Below are 16,109 nucleotides of genomic sequence, written 5' to 3'. Positions count from 1 at the left end.
CAAGCGCTAACAAGACAGCTGTAGCAATCATCTGTGGTATTTAAAAACAATGTTGTCAGCTTGTTACCCTCAAACCTCGATGAATTCGGTTCCTCAGGACTCCAAGAAACTCGCCATGGCTCAGGCAGTCATCACCATCTAGATCAAAAATCTTGAAGATGGTATCCAAAACATTATCTGAGAGCTCCTGTCCTGTTGCCACCTTCACTGCTCTCTTGAACTCAGCTAGTAAAGACATAATATTACATCATAAGTGACTGTGAACTTGTAAAGAAATTGGAAAGCACATAAATAGCAGGATTCTGTACAATTTACAATGTCTCATGGGTATTCTCACTGGAGAATTTGGGATGTGTGAACTAGTAGACTATTAAAAGGCCTCAGTTCATGCATTCTTGAGATTGCTTCATCTTTCATAACACAATTTTTATTAATTGTATAATAAACTTTTGAAATGCACTACTTCTCAAGCAACAGTAAGAGTGATACTTTTTGCTAGAAATAGCTGCATGCTGAAAACTTACATACTTTTGGCTGATACCTGTGCATATGGGTGATAAGCATTTGCCTCACTATGGTCTCATAAAAACTACTACCATTTTATCTCAAACCAGTTTCACAGCAATTCATTCTGCAAGAAAACTCCTCAGGGAACAGTATTTTACGATATGCTCCACCTCAACCAACTCTGCAGCTCTGCCCTCAGCAACTCTGCAGAAACGCAGACCATCAAATACTCAACGCACTGTTTACAGCACATGGCTTTATATACCTGTAGTTCTGTTTTTTAAAGAAGTAGGCTACCTTCTCTTAAATTATGATGGATGACTTTATGAGGATTTATGGGAGAAAAAGCTGTCATACCTCTCTGGAGATCTACTTTCCTCTTTAGCTTTTTGGCCTTCTCTCTTTACAGTACCATGTGCATTACAGTAATACCTACTATCCCCACTTTTGGTCTTGTGGTGTAAAGAATTTGGAGTTTTGACTCATGGAAGATGAGATGTGTGGGGTTGCCGTAAAATAGCAGATAGTAAGAGTGAAACGATTATTGTTTATGATAGCAAGCACAATCACAACACATGAATTTGATGCATTTTTGAAGGCATCACGGAAGTGTGAATTTCAAGGAGGGACTGGAGGGTTATTAAAGTATAGCAGTATTGTAGATTATTACAGCAAGTTGTCCAACTAAGTCATAAATACAGTAATAATGTGGTTCTACTTTCCTAAACAAGTGCTGTTTATAAATAGCACTATAATTATGATTAGTTCTGAAGCTTACTAGAGGAAAGAGCACTCCTGACTTAGCTCCCATCTTTGCCTCTTTGAACAATTCCTGTATAAATGGAGTTGATTAATTTACAGCTGGTTTAAATATAATTAAGTTGAAAATCCTCCTGTAAAAGAATATACCACAATTTGAAAAGGAAATAAAATACAGGATGCTTATAGTACAGTCTTAATTTTGCCTTTAAAAAGATGTTGACTGTTTCAGCTCTTGAAGCTAAATATAAATCCAGAGATGGCACTGCACTTCTTTGAACAGAACATGAAGAAAAGGAGAAAGCTCTTCTAAAATGGTGGAGCATAATAATCTTCAAACCAAGAAGGGCCACCTTATCAAAGAGAAAAGATGAGCTGCTAACTTAGAAGAAAAAAACATCTAGAATAAAAGGAAGGACTAAAGGACTGTCTTATTTTTAGGTAAATATTCGTATGTGTGTGAATACACAGATGCACACACATGCAAACAGCAAGACAAAGAACTTAGTGAGATTCAGGAAAGGATTAGACATGTATACATGTAACATCTGTGAGTTACCTCAGGAGCTGACTGTTTTCGATCACAGTATGGTTCAGTGCATAAACAGAGTCACAACTGTCTGTTGGTTAGGAATGAGTTTTTACAAGGAAACATTAGCAGGGTCAACACCAACTGTTGGCCTCATCATCCTTTGGCACTTAAAAATGGGATACTTAATGGGGAAGTGAGCTAAACTCTCGTATCTCACTTATGACTATTATTTCACCATTAATTCATCCTCTTTTCTCTCCACTCTTTATACACCTTGTGCAAATAAAATCTGTCGTCCCCCACAGAAGAAAGATGTTGTCAAACCAGGCAGAGGAGGGCCACAAACCCAGCTGGGAACTGGAGCACATGATGGAAGAAGAGAAGCTGAGGGAGAGCAGAAGTGTAAGGGGGGATCTCGCTGCAGCCTTCAACCACCTCTAAAGGGTTATAGAGAAGAGAGCGCCATATTTTTCTCAAAGGTGCATGGAGGTAAGACACAATCGTTGTAAGTTGCAGCAACGGTTTAACACAAAAAAGTCTTCATGATGAGAGTGCTTAAGCACTAGAACAGCCACCTGGAGAGGCGGTGGAAATGAAAGTCTTCCTGAAGGCTGAATTAATTAGTGATGAAAGTCACAAGTTGTAACTCCTCCCTCCCAGTTTTGGCCTTCCTTGGTTCAAACAATCTTCACATTTCTCTCTCAAGAATACTGAATTCTCTTCCTGTCTTCTCACATCTCTCTCACCTTTTTCATATGAACTCATCAAATATTTATTTCAATGAATGTTAATGTCTCATCAAATTTCTGTAGGAACTTTTTACATTACTATTTTCAAATAACTTATGAGAGCTGTCTTTCAAGTATAACAAGTAAGTTACAACCTCAGGATTATAACAAAAAGCATTTGTATGTTCATGAAACTTTTGTTGCATTGCTCCTATTTCTACTATATGGGAAAGAAGCAACTTCCCTCCTCCAAATCTTTATTTTAAAAACCACTTTAGTACTACATTGTTTGTTTTTCACAGCCATGATTGAATAATGCTACATAAGCACATGGAGAAGGCCGTATGGAGGCATAAGTGAAACACAGCAAAATGCTACACACCCTGCAAAAGAAGAGATTTCTATTGTTTAGTTTTCTCAGAAAACTAGTTTCACTATGAGAAAAAAGCTTTGTTACCATGAATACTGAAGCATGTATTGTTTCAATAAATCCTTCCTAATCTAGAATTTAGAATGGACTGAGAGCAGCCCTATGGAAAAGGACTTGGGGATACTGGTGGATGAAAAATTGGGTATGAGCCGGCAATGTGTGCTTGCAGCCCAGAAGGCCAACCGTATCCTGGGCTGCACCAAAAGAAGCGTGGCCAGCAGGACGAGGGAGGTGGTTCTGCCCCTCTACTCCACTCTGGTCAGACCTCACCTGGAGTACTGCATCCAGCTCTGGAGCCCTCAGTACAGGAAAGACATGGACCTGTTGGAGCGGGTCCAGAGGAGGGCCACAAAAACGATCAGAGGGATGGAACATCTCTCCTATGAGGACAGGCTGAGAGAGTTGGGGTTCTTCAGCCTGGAGAAGAGAAGGCTCCAGGGAGACCTTATTGCAGCCTTTCAATACTTAAAGGGGACTTATAAGAAAGATGGAGAGAGACTCTTTACCAAGGCCTGTAGCAACAAGACAAGGCAAAACCATTTCAAAGTGAAAGAGAGTTGATTTAGACTGGACGTAAGGAAGAAACTTTTTATGATGAGAGTGGTGAGACACTGAAACAGGTTGCCCAGAGAAGTTGTGGATGCCCCATCACTGGAAGTGTTCAAGGTCAGGTTGGACGGGGCTTTGAGCAACTAGTGAAAGATGTCCCTGCCCATGGCAGCAGGGGTTGGACCAGATGATCTTTAAAGGTCCCTGCCAACCCAAACCATTCTATGATTCTATGTTTTAGTCTGCTGTGGGCAGTTCAGCATATGATAGCACATTAGAACTTACAAATCAAAACATTTTGGGAACTTTATATTATTATTTTTTCATGAAATAGAATTAATTCAGAATAAAGAGCAGTATACTATTTTTGGACTTCATAGTGCTACTTTGGGATAACTTACTTACATTGATTCTGTAAAATAATGCATTTTTTCTTTTTAAAAAAATACATACAAAAAGTGTGCAGTACTTACCTCGTTTAACAGGACGATTGGCTACAGTAAACATCTGCATGGCAATAGAAAAGTCTTCCAGATTGTTTGTAAACTTGCAAAAAGTCTTGAATTCTTCCAAACTGATATTCTAGAGTATCACAGAATTCAGATGATATATAATGAATAATACATTCAAACCCCAGTAAATCTATTTCAGTAAATCTGGTGGGACCTAGTCTTTAGGTGTGATTGCTTACTCATTGTCAATATTTGTATTTCTCATCTGGCAAATTATAATTGTTCTTATTTGCATAAAATTCAAAAGCTTCAATAATTCACTTGGAAACTAGTTACATTATTAGATACTCATATTCAAATGAAAACCTCTACGTACAAACGAGGAAGCAAAACAAAGCACGCTTTATGTACCAACCTCTCCTGCCTCAATTCTGTCTTTCACATTCTGCCAGTAAATTTCATTGTTTTCCTCATCGGTGAAGTACAGTAACCATTCTGCAAAGTCTTCTTTTCTCATGACATTCAAACCCTTTGAAAACTTTATGAATTCCATTTCTTGGACTTCTGTTTGCAGATTTTCCATGAATCTAAGTGTAAACAGATATTATCCAACAGTTGATACTTGCATCACTGTATCACTACTACTACCATAGCTACTAAATGTAGTAGACACTAACTCTTAATCACAGATACTATCGACATCATTGTTTAAAATGTCACTGGTTTAATTTTACCTGTGTGTGCAGATTTGTTTCCACGGCTGCATTTCAATAATGACACCAGTAGGGTGCTCTCTAAGTCTGCATTCATAGATTGCTGCTGCTAAGATAATTTACAGATACATTTAGCATATAGTTTTTACTAATGTTCAAAACTGTGCAGATAATGAGATAAAATGATTGGTAAGGCAGTATTATAATGAATGAATGAAAAAGGACATGGTAACTAAAGGCCTGACACATGATTTATGAAATTTCGTATTAATAAGAGAGGAATGACAAGGTTGGAAAGTGCCTAGAAAGATGAAGCCCTAATAAATACAAAGGTGAAAGAAAGAGGAAACTTGAAATCGTTACTGCAGGAAAAGATGACTAAAAGCCACAAAGATTATAACTGCAAAGAGTGGTTCGGCAAATCAGTTCTGCACTCACTAGAGGATGGATTAGAGAGGATTACAACTGACGTGTACAGAGTTTGGAAGAGCACAGAAAATGACGTTGCAGGTGATCGGGAAGGTCCGAAGAGAGCTGTCTGAAAAACAAAGGGTTGAACATCAAGGTTTTTAGGAGAGACCCATTCTTTTAGGAAGAAAAAAAAAAAGTAGCATGAGAGGCAAGTAACAACCTGCAGGTACACAGCCAGAACTGTAAGCAGAGTTGTAGCTTTGTGTTTCCCCAGTTTGGTCTACGTGGCCATTATCGTTTCTTCTGGCCTGATATGAATTTGGAGAAAGTAAAAGACAATACTGTGTGATCCATTTGGTACTTTCCCCTTCAGAAATGGGGCAATTCAAACAGTGATAATTTTAAAATATAAATAAAGGTTAAAACACAGTGATGCTTGCCAGAATCCCTTCAGTACTTTGAAAGAACCCTGCTTTATCAAGTTGCAAGAATTATTGACAGGAAAGAATGAAATACTCAGTCGGCGAGGCATGCAGCTGCGGCAATGCTAAGTTCTGTAGCTGAGCACTAGGTCGAGGTGTACAGGGGGGACCCCGGAGCCAGGGAAACCCGAGGAGAGCAGAGAGCCCTGCCAGGAGCTGGCAGCTCTCGCGAGAGAGGCTGACACGGCTTGGGCTTTGTCAGGAACAACCGCAGGAGATTTAAACAGCCCTAGGGAGCGACCGGCCGCGCTGCGACCAGGGCACGCAAACAGGGATGGAGAGGGTGCGGCAGTTTGCGCAGAAGGGCCGTGCACCCTGCTCGTAGGCCCACAGCCCAGGGAAGTGCTCTAGGTCTCTGCCATAATGGTGGGTACTTGCCTCAGAGTTAAAACCAGTGTTTCTACAGAGAAAGCCCCTGAGATATCTGATGCTTCCACTCAGGTAGAACTGGTAAGGAAAGAGACTTCAGTACAGATGGTAGGTTGCAACAAGTGCCCAGACCCTTCTCCTGGCGAAAAGGCAAGTACCTGCAAAAGATGTGCACAGGTTGATGATCTGTTGTGTCAGGTGGCTGAGATGCAGGAAACAAAAGGCTACGCAGTATTAGAGGGGCTGAGACAGAGACAGATAAGTGGTTTCAGAACCATGCTCCTGTGGCAGACACCACAGAGAATGAGGCACCTTAGACCCTGGTGACCCACAAAAGCAGGACTCTGCTTCAGACCCCATCCTCCAGCATTACAACCAAAACCAGATATGAAGCTTTAACAGCTGTAGACACCCATGAGCAAGGTCTGCAAGAAGAAACTGTACCAGCAGCACACAGTGGATACTGCAAAAAGAAATGACGAGCGCTCGTAGTGGGTGACTCTCTGTTAAGGAGCACTGAGGTGTCCATCTGCCGGCCTGACAGGGAGTCACGGGAGGTGTGCTGCCTTCCGGAAGCTAAGGTCCGACACGTTGCTGAGAGGGTGCCACAACTTGTCAAGAGCACAGACTACTACCCATTGCTACTCTTTCACGTGAGCACGAATGACACCGCCAGCCAGAACCTGGGCAGAATCAAGGAAGACTACAAAGCCCTGGGGGTGCAAGCAAAAAGTATTGGTGCCCGTTATCTTTTCTTCCATTTTGCCAGTTAGAGGAAAGGGTGCAGCCAGAAATAGACATATAATGCAAATCAAATTCTGGCTTCGTGGCTGGTGCCATCACGAGGGTTTTGGCTTTTACAACAACAGGACATTCTTCAGTGACTATAGCCTGTTAGGGAGGGATGGGATCCACCTGTCTAGAAGAGGCAAGGGAATCATTGGCAGCAGGCTGGCCAGCTTGGTGAAGCAGGCTTTAAACTGAAGGACTTGGGGGGCGGGGTCCAAAGTGGCAATGCTCATGCCATTGCAACCTACTGGGGAATAAGCCAGGCCAACCAGAGCAGCGACAAATGTTCCTTAGCTGCCTCCCAAGATGAGAACCAGAAGACCAACCACCTCAAGTGTATGTATACCAATGCACACAGCGTGGGGAACAAACAGGAGGAACTGGAGCTCCGCGCCCAGTCAGAAAGTTATGGTATCATAGGAATAACTGAAACATGGTGGGAGAACTCACATGACTGGAGGATTGCGACTGATAACTATAGGCTGTTTCGTAAAGACAGGCAGGGAAGAAGAGGAGGAGTCATCATGCTCTATGTTAAGGAGAACCTTGAATGTATAGAAGTCAACTACAGCAATCGTGGAAGCCCTATCGAATGCCTCTGGGTCAAGATCAGAGGGGTCGTCTCCATGGGGGATCTTACAGTAGGCATCTGCTACCAACCTCCAAACCAAGACGATAAGGCCAACAAAGCAATATTTGGGTCACTTAAGCAAGCTTTGAGTCAACAGAACCTGGTTCTTATGGGTGACTTCAACTACCCAGACATTTGTTGGAAGAACAATACAGCAGCTCGCATGTCATCCGTCAAGTTCCTGGAATGTGCAGAGGACTGCTTCCTCATACAAATGTTAGATGTGCCAACCAGGAATGAGGCACTGCTGGACTTGCTACTCACAAACCAAGAAAACTTGCCTTGTAATATCTCAGTTAGTGATAGCCTTGGCTGCAGTGACTACAATATTGTGGCGTTTGGGATCCTGCTGAGCATGCTGAAGGTTAGTACTAAGACAAAGGTTTTAGATTTAGAAGAGCAAACTTTAGCTTGCTCAGAGCTCAGCTGGGAGGGATTCTGTGGGAAGCTTCCATGGAGGATAAACGAATTAGTGAGTGCTGGGAGTTTTTCAAGAATGGACTCCTGGAAGCACAAGAACAGTTCATCCCCTTCAAAGGTAAGGGAAGTAGACGGAGCAAGAGACCCCCTTGGCTTAACTGCGAGCTTCTGAGTCTGCTTAAAACCAAAAGAGAAGCGTACCAGGGATGGAAAAGCAAACACATACCTGTTGAGAACTACAAGGACATTGCCAGGGCGTGCAGAGATGCAGTTAGAAAAGCAAAAGCTCAGCTTGAATTGAAACTGGCCAGAGATGTCAAAAACTACAAGAAAGGGTTGTTCAGGTATGAACAACAAGCAGAAACAGAAGGAAAATATTGGCCTGCTGTTAAACTGGAGAGGTGAATTAGTCACCAACAGGCTGAAAAGGCAGAAGTTATCAACACTTTCTTCACCTCTGTCTTTACCAGCACTGTTGGGCCCCAGGCCTTGGGAACAAAAATCCAAATTGATGCAAACACAGACCCATCGTCAGTGAAGGAAGAGTTGTTATGTGAACTACTACAGGAGCTTGACCCCTACAAATCGATGGGCCCTGACGTTACCCACCCGAGGGTGTTAAGATGTCATTGCGAGGCCGCTCTCTGTAATCTTTGAGAAGTTGTGGAGATAGGGAGACGTCCCAGAAGTCTAGAAGAAGGCTAATGTCTCCCCCATCTACAAGAAGGGTTTAAAGGAGGATCCAGGAAATTATAGGCCCATCACTCTTACTTCAGTCCCTGGGAAAGTTATGGAACGAATCCTCCTGGGGGCTATCACAAATCAAATGAAGCACATAACTGGGAAAAGCCAGCACAGATTCATCAAGGGCAAATCGTGCTTGACAAACCCGATCGCCTTCTACGACAAAGTAACCTGCTCAGTTGATGTGGGGTAAGTGGTGGACATTGTCTACCTGGATTTCTCCAAGGCTTTTGGTATGGTTTCCCACAGCTTCCTCCTAGAGAAACTGATGCATTATGGTCTAGACAAGTGGTCTGTGCAGTGGGTGGGGAACTGGATGACAGGCTGCACCCAGAGGGTGGTGGTACATAGCTCCTTTACAAACTGGCAAACTGTCACAAGTGGGGTCCCCCAGGGAATGAGATTGGGCCCAACGCTGTTTAATATCTTCATAAGTGATCTGGATGATGGGATCAAGCGTACCCTGATGAAGTTTACTGATGATACCAAACTGAGTGGGGAAGTGGACACTCCAGAAGGGAGAGCTACCCTGCAGTAAGACCTGGACAGGCTGGAAGAGTGGGCTAACAAGAACCTTATGAAGTTCAACAAGGACAAATGTAAGGTCTTGCATCTGGGAAAACATAATCCAGGAGTGCAGCACAGGCTGGGATCTACCTGGCTGGGGAGCAGCTCTGTGGAAAGGGACCTGGGGTCCTGGTGGACAACAAGCTCGATATGAGTGAACAGTGTGCTGCTGTGGCAAAGAAAGCCAACAGGATGCTGGGTTGCATCAACAAGGGCATCACCAGCAGAGATAAAGAAGTCATTATCCCACTCTACTCAGCGCTTGTCAGGCCACACCTGGAATACTGTGTTGTTTTGGTCCCTGCTATGCAAAAAAGATGTGGACAGGCTGAACAGGGTCCAGAGAAGGGCCACAAAGATGATCAAAGGACTGGGAAGCCTGCCACATGAGGAAAGGCTGAGAGAACTGGGTTTGTTCAGCCTTGAGAAAGGAAGGCTTAGGGGAGACCTTCTCACCATGTTCCAGTATTTGAAGGGTGGCTACAAAGAAGATGGAGACTCCCTTTTTACAAGGAGTCACATGGAAAAGACGAGGGGTAATGGGTACAAGTTACTCCTGGGGAGATTCTGATTGGACACAAGAGGAAAATTTTTCACAACGAGAACAATCAGCCATCGGAATAATCTCCCCAGGGAAGTGGTGGATTCCCCAACATTGGATGCTTTTAAGATTCAGCTGGACAGGGTGCTGGGCTATCTTGTCTAGACCGTGCTTTTGCCAAGAAAGGTTGGACCAGATGATCCTTGAGGTCCCTTCCAACCTGGTATTCTATGATTCTATGAGGACTGGGACAAAGCAGTTAGTTGGAGAAGAGGACCGCTAAGGGTCTATGTAGCAAATATCAGTAGAGGCTCATTTGCTCATCAGTATTTGCACGGCCTCACTGGGTTTGAATTCTTTCCCCTGAAATTACGGCATTTTAGTCCGCACAGCTATCTTTAGTTCTTTAATGAGATCACTTGGACAATTAGTAGCTCGAAGCTCACTGAAGTCTATAAGGGGTTAGCTAAAGACTGCTCTTGCAGCATAAGCACTCTTGTATTTTTTCCTGTAATAATTAGAGCTGCACATGCAAATAAAGGGCCAAAAAATGCTTCATGGCTCAGGACATGCAGGTAAATGAAAGCCTGACAGTGGAAGTGGTTTTAAGTTCCAGGCTACAGTTTTAGTAGGGTAATACTGAGGAGGGGTATGATATGCTCTCACATTTTATATGGGCATTTTTCTGGTCCAGTAAAGGGGGTTACAAGAATTCCACAGCATAGTCAAACACTGAGGTATCTTCCTCCACAGTCCACCTTAAGACCTGGCTCACTTTCAAGTCCCCCAACTCTCCCTCTCACAAGGGGATGAAACACCAAAGGACCTGTTTGTGCCACCAGTGTGAAGGGGAGGCCCCTTGTCTTACAGACCAGTGAGAGCTCACTTGCACAGCTTGCAAACCACTCTTCAGTTTTCAGATGCAGCTCCTGTCCTTGTAACTTGTGAGATGACTGCTGCCTCTGGACAGCCCAGCAGTCAGCATGTGCTGGGGAGACCGGCCAGCGCGGGCTGGCAGAAGCAGTCCTGCTGTACCGCCTGCAAGAGCCTCCCTGCATCCTGGGAAAGGAGGTTGAGCTGCAGGGGAGAGAATGGCATGGACCAGGAATATAGGCCAGGCATGGAGTCAGTCCAGCAGAGACAGACGAGGGCCACTTGGCTGCATTTTGGGAGTGTCCATCAATGGCAAGGAGTAGATGGTATCTGGGATGTGTGGCTTGTGCTTGGCTGGAAGTCACAGAAGAGACCATGCAGAACAGTAACTGCATCTTTGACTGTCGTTTCCAACCCATGTGACATATGGTTTAGGGGAGGAGAAGCTGCTGAAAATGAGGTCACTTTCAGCCATATGCCTAAAACGTGGATGTAGGGAAACGAAGCACCACGTGTTTTATTTTCTTGGCTTTTAATCTATGAAAGGTGGACACATTTTGCAAGACTTCAGGTCTGTTATTTAAAGTATGAGTTATTTATCTTGGGGAGCTGATGCTCAGTCATTTGCTGTACTGGTCAGTAGCCACAGGTGATGACAAACTACATATTCTTCTACCTTTTCTAAATATTGCATTTCCTTAAGCAGAAAACCCTCAGTGACCTGCCCTCTAGCCATACCCAATAAAGGCAGGACAGCTGAAAGTCCAAGCATTTCTACATGCTGAGGAAGGAGCAGGTGGCCCACCTAGCTACACACATCAGCCACCTGAAAGGTGCAGCAAAGCCAAAGAGGAAAGTGAAGGGTTTGGCTGTGGCATTTTTGATGTGTTCTTGCTTCTGCACCCCCTTCTAGTTGGACAGCAAATGAAGTGTTATATTTTCCCAGCCCCACTGTGGGTTTTCCACTGCCTTTTCTCAGGCCTAGGTTCTTGCCCTCTCCAGTTGCTTTGGGGCAATGACACTGCACCCTTCTTGTGGCACAAGAGCTGTGCATCTTGCTGCACTGTTCAGATTAGGGAGGGGAGCAGGAATTACTTATTTAGGTACAAAAATATTAATGGATATTTCATTTCGACTTGTAGGCTTGCTCCTGGCAAGCCAGACTGGGAAGATTTCCTGCTGTACCAAACGCTACTTGGAGCAGCAGCTGAAGTGTGCAATTTAAAATTCATATGTGATAGTCTCCCATTTACAAAAATTAAAATACTATGAATCATCGCATCAGCATTCTAGGTCACTCTTATTCCCAGATGTGAGAGTTAAAAATCCTAATGAGTTTTTTTTTAAGTGAAAATTATTAAAAGTTATTAAAAATAACTTTCTGGTTAGGAAGTAAAACTTGATACTTAAATGCCAAGACACCACTAGGGATACTTGCTTTTCTATCTTCTGGATCACGGTGTGATGAGTTTCAGCTGGAAATTCCTTAAAAATTTCTCCAGATGTTAGGAAAAACAAGCATAGGAATGAAATTCCTGCTCTCCCAAAGTCAGTGGGAGCTTGGCTGGGGACTTTGAAGGGAGCCATAATTCAGCTATGGGAACAGGATTCTGATTGGGGATGTGCTCTACAATTAAAAAATAATTACACTAGAAATACTCTTATGCTATAGTAGCTTGAGAATAAAAGCAAGCCCTAAGTTTCCAAATAACAAAAAGGAAAGGTAAATCATAAATTTACGAGATGGGGAAAAGGCTGGGAACAGACAGTACTTTCTTTAAGATAGCCTGTTTTATCCACATTCTCTAAAACACCCACATTGAAGGCCCATGGCCAAATTTGTTATTGTGTTACAAGAGCATCCAGAAACCTTATCAGGATTTATCCCTCATTTTGTAATGTGCTTTACAGATCTATAGAAAGAGGGAGTCTCTCAAGACTTTTTGGCAACTCAGTTTTAATACAAGTGAAAATGTAATAAAAGTGGGGAGACCTCAGGAATGCAGCTATTCTCCCTCCAACCTGAGATGTTGCAATGAAGTGCTAGGAACATAAAGCAGTAGAATGAAACACAAAAGGAAAGGTTAGGGAAAGTTTTCCTTCCTATACCTCTTGACCTGAACTGAAAGTCTGTGTAGAGCTTTAATACGCTAATACAGAACTCACTAGTTCTTGTTGCACTGATTTATAGGAAGGAAACTTAACAACATAGTGGTGGATATACGACCCCGACATTTGTACTCTGCTTTGGCTCCTCTTTGGACACTGAAGTCCTTCTGAAGAGTTGATAATGCTCTCTGCACCAAAGGACTGTTGCAAACCAGCTGCAAGGTTGCCCTTTTGCAAATCTGACTTTCCAAACAGAATATAGAAAATCTAATAAGGGCTTGACCATTAACCTTTAGAGAACATTTAGATCTATGCTTGTAAATTCAGTTCTGCAAGTGGTAAGACAGTTAATCAATCTCACAATTTTCAACATTACAGGCAAAACCCCCTTTGATTTACTGTCCTCAATGTTTCCAAACCAAACATAACAAAACTACTCACTTGCATTTATAACCATTCTGTAGAAACTCATCAAGCTATTCCTTTGCTAAGTATATAGGAAAGGAAGAAACAGGATTCTTCTCAACATCATTACTACATATTTGGGAAATATTCAGATTCAGTTATGATAGGAATATACCATCATGAAGCCAGATTTTGTTCCCATCTCCATTTCCTCTCTGTCTGATCCTGGTTGCACGAGATGTAATCTCTACGTGTATTAGGGGTCTATATACATACACGAACGCATAGATACAAGTGTAGGTATAGAGACAAATAAGGAGGCAATCATTTCTGCAAAGCACTTCCAAATCCCTAGATGAAAATCACTGAAAACATACAAGCTATCATCACAGCAAAAGCACTACTGGTTGACAATGCTACCTGAAAGAGACCCTGCATTGGCACAAACACAGACCAGCACCAGACAAATGTCAGCACTAGCAGTGTGGTTCAGCCTGGATCATTCTGGTTTCTTAAATGAAAGGTTTCAAATGAAATGTACCAAGGAATTCAAAATACTGAAAGAAAGAAACAGGACAGGTAGGGAAAAGGCATGTTTTGTGTAGGGTTATACAATTTGTGACCTTCAAGCTAAAGCAGAAAATAAAAAAGAAACCATGATTAAAGAATATTTCTGGTGCAAAATTCTATTAACTGATAAGAAATTTGGAAGCAACAAACCAGATAAGAAAATACCATGAACTGGATTTGAAATGTTAATTTTCCTTATATGATTAAAAGATGCCTATTGTTTAACCATACCGGGAAGTACTTTTTTGTAAGCCACCCCAGAAAAAAATACAACAATCAGAAAGTTTTGTGAATATTCTTTCCATACTCTCTGCACTTTCTTATTTTTTTTTTCCTTCAAGGAGATTGTGAGAGATTTAAGCTTGCTTGGGGACAGATTACAGAAAAAAATAATAGCAGTCGTAAACTTTAGGGAGTGAATTACTGTCTCCTCTTTTATTTGGGATTAGACATACTTAAACAAGATCAGTAAGGGACTTTTTCAGGGAAAAAAACCAATGGCTGTCAAGAAGAAATATTTGCTATACCTAGAAAACTAAATAGTTTTGTACTCAGAATAAAAAATAGTACATACAATATAGCTGGAAATTAAAGCACAAGTGAAACATTTTTTGGAAGGAAAAGACCAAGATTTATGTCTGTCTCAAAAACCAGGGGAAATTGCTATGCATAAGAAAAAAAAAGCCTGGAATCCCAAAGAACTTCTGACTTCATGTTTGAAATCTGACATTCTATAAGATGGGGCCTGGTATTAGAAGATGACATTATTGTTGAGATGTAAAACTGAGTGGTGGTCACCTGAAACAGAAATTTGTTCAGATCTTCTGCGAAGAAAGTCTCACCTGGTTACAACTTGTATTAAATTTACCTTTCTGTGTTACATGATTTTAGGTTTGCTGCATATTGTTTTATGTTTTCTTAAACCTGATACAGGAGAATAATGATTCCAGCTGCATTCGACCAGGAAGCACCACCTTTACTAGTGATATACATAAACATACTCCAGAATAATTCAGATTTAAATTTTCTAACTTTTGCCAGGGAAACAAGCTGTTGCTTTTGAAGTTGTGAATTATTATTAATAAATATCATGTTGTCCTTCTGTTAAGGACAATACAACTGGCAAGAAATCATGTAGCAGTCTGGAGCTGAACATGTGTTCCTTGAGTCCTACCTTAAGATCTCTGAAACCACCTTGTTACTATGGGAAAGACATAGGATGGTGCGCTTCCTGGATTGCTTCCACTACTTCTAAGCAGTCCCTGCAGAACGAAGGGAGTCCCACCACCGCTGCTCAGCAGACAATGAAAAGGAGCAGCTTTGGTTGCTGGTTTGACTATGTTCTGGAGGATAGTGAGAAAAGAGCTTGACTGGTGTCACAAAATACCTACGAAAAGGTTACTTCTTTACTTTCATGCTCCCAGCAGCCCAAGAAAGGTTGAAAAGTGAACTGATATTCTGTTTCATGGTCTCACTCCTTACGTCGAGTAAAAAACAGCCTGAGGATTGTCCTTGTATGTATCGCCTACCTATGATTTCCAAAGAACCATGCACCAGGTGGAGACAGATGGAGCACAGCATGCTTAACCATTTCCCCTCCCCATAATCAGTGTGCCTCCTGTGTTTGGGGCAGTAGGAAGGGAGGCACAAGAGCTGGCTTACATCAGCTCCACATTGCCTGAAGAGATGTAGATGGTTTCCATTTTCTGTGTGCCATCTAAATGCAAAAGAAAGGAGAACAAGGCAATTTAATTGCCCTGATACATTGACTGTGGCTGTCCAACATGTTTTAAATGTTTTGACTGTGGGCTAAAAGGGTCAGACATCACTGGTGTAGGTGTAGATACAGATGGTTGCACACTTACAAAAGGATTTTTTAACATAGCCAAAGTGAAAAGGAGGAAGCATGAGGAAAATATATGTAACTAATGGGGTGAGAACACTAGTCTCAGCTTTCTGAATTCCCATGTAAATACAGTGAAATTTCACAAAGAAAGCATTCCTGCCCTTTTTTTTTTTTTTTTTTTAGTTTCAAGGACTCTACAGCACAGCAATATCTGTGTATTTAACTAATGTGACAAGTTTTAGTGTGTCCTAATCAAACCTAATCACCCCTACTTTCTAGTAGGTACTACACTGATCAATGGAAAAGCTTTCTAGGCAAGAACTTGGAAAATGATAAAAGCATTTGCCATCATTATTTTCTGCTTTTGACAATGATCTATGTCTGTACAGCTCATCAGTCATCTCCTGTAAAAACAGCGTGGCACTTTGATCAAACAGCCAACAATAGCTTCCCGCGTAAGGTAAAATGTTATGAGAGGCCATCAGATAGAAATCACATTTTCTCTGAACAATAGGAACCCAGAAATGATGTGCTTGATTTACTTGCAAATAAAATCATGTGAAAGGTGATATCTTCACACAGGTTAAAAAGACAGTGATCCTTTTATTCACCTTTCTGCGTGTTAAACAAACTTCACTGTCACGTTGCAACTGAGATGGAGTGTCTACGCAGTGATAAAGAG

General features: G+C 42.0%; 1 protein-coding gene across 1 annotated transcript in view; it reads right to left on the bottom strand.

The window, feature by feature from the left end:
* MICU2 (mitochondrial calcium uptake 2) overlaps positions 1–16,109 on the bottom strand; it is a 154,860-nt gene that overhangs the window by 3,474 nt on the left and 135,277 nt on the right. The window contains exons 9-11 of the mRNA XM_072850497.1: positions 4,373–4,544; positions 3,979–4,087; positions 68–225 (exon numbers count right to left, since the gene is read on the bottom strand). Coding sequence (XP_072706598.1) covers positions 68–225; positions 3,979–4,087; positions 4,373–4,544 — 439 coding nt within the window. The remainder of the gene's footprint in view (positions 1–67; positions 226–3,978; positions 4,088–4,372; positions 4,545–16,109) is intronic.

The sequence above is a fragment of the Ciconia boyciana genome, chromosome 1, assembly GCF_034638445.1.
Source record: "Ciconia boyciana chromosome 1, ASM3463844v1, whole genome shotgun sequence".
Classification (NCBI taxonomy): Eukaryota; Metazoa; Chordata; class Aves; order Ciconiiformes; family Ciconiidae; genus Ciconia; species Ciconia boyciana.
Note: the sequence above shows the minus strand (reverse complement) of the source record. Positions and strands in the feature narration are given on the sequence as shown.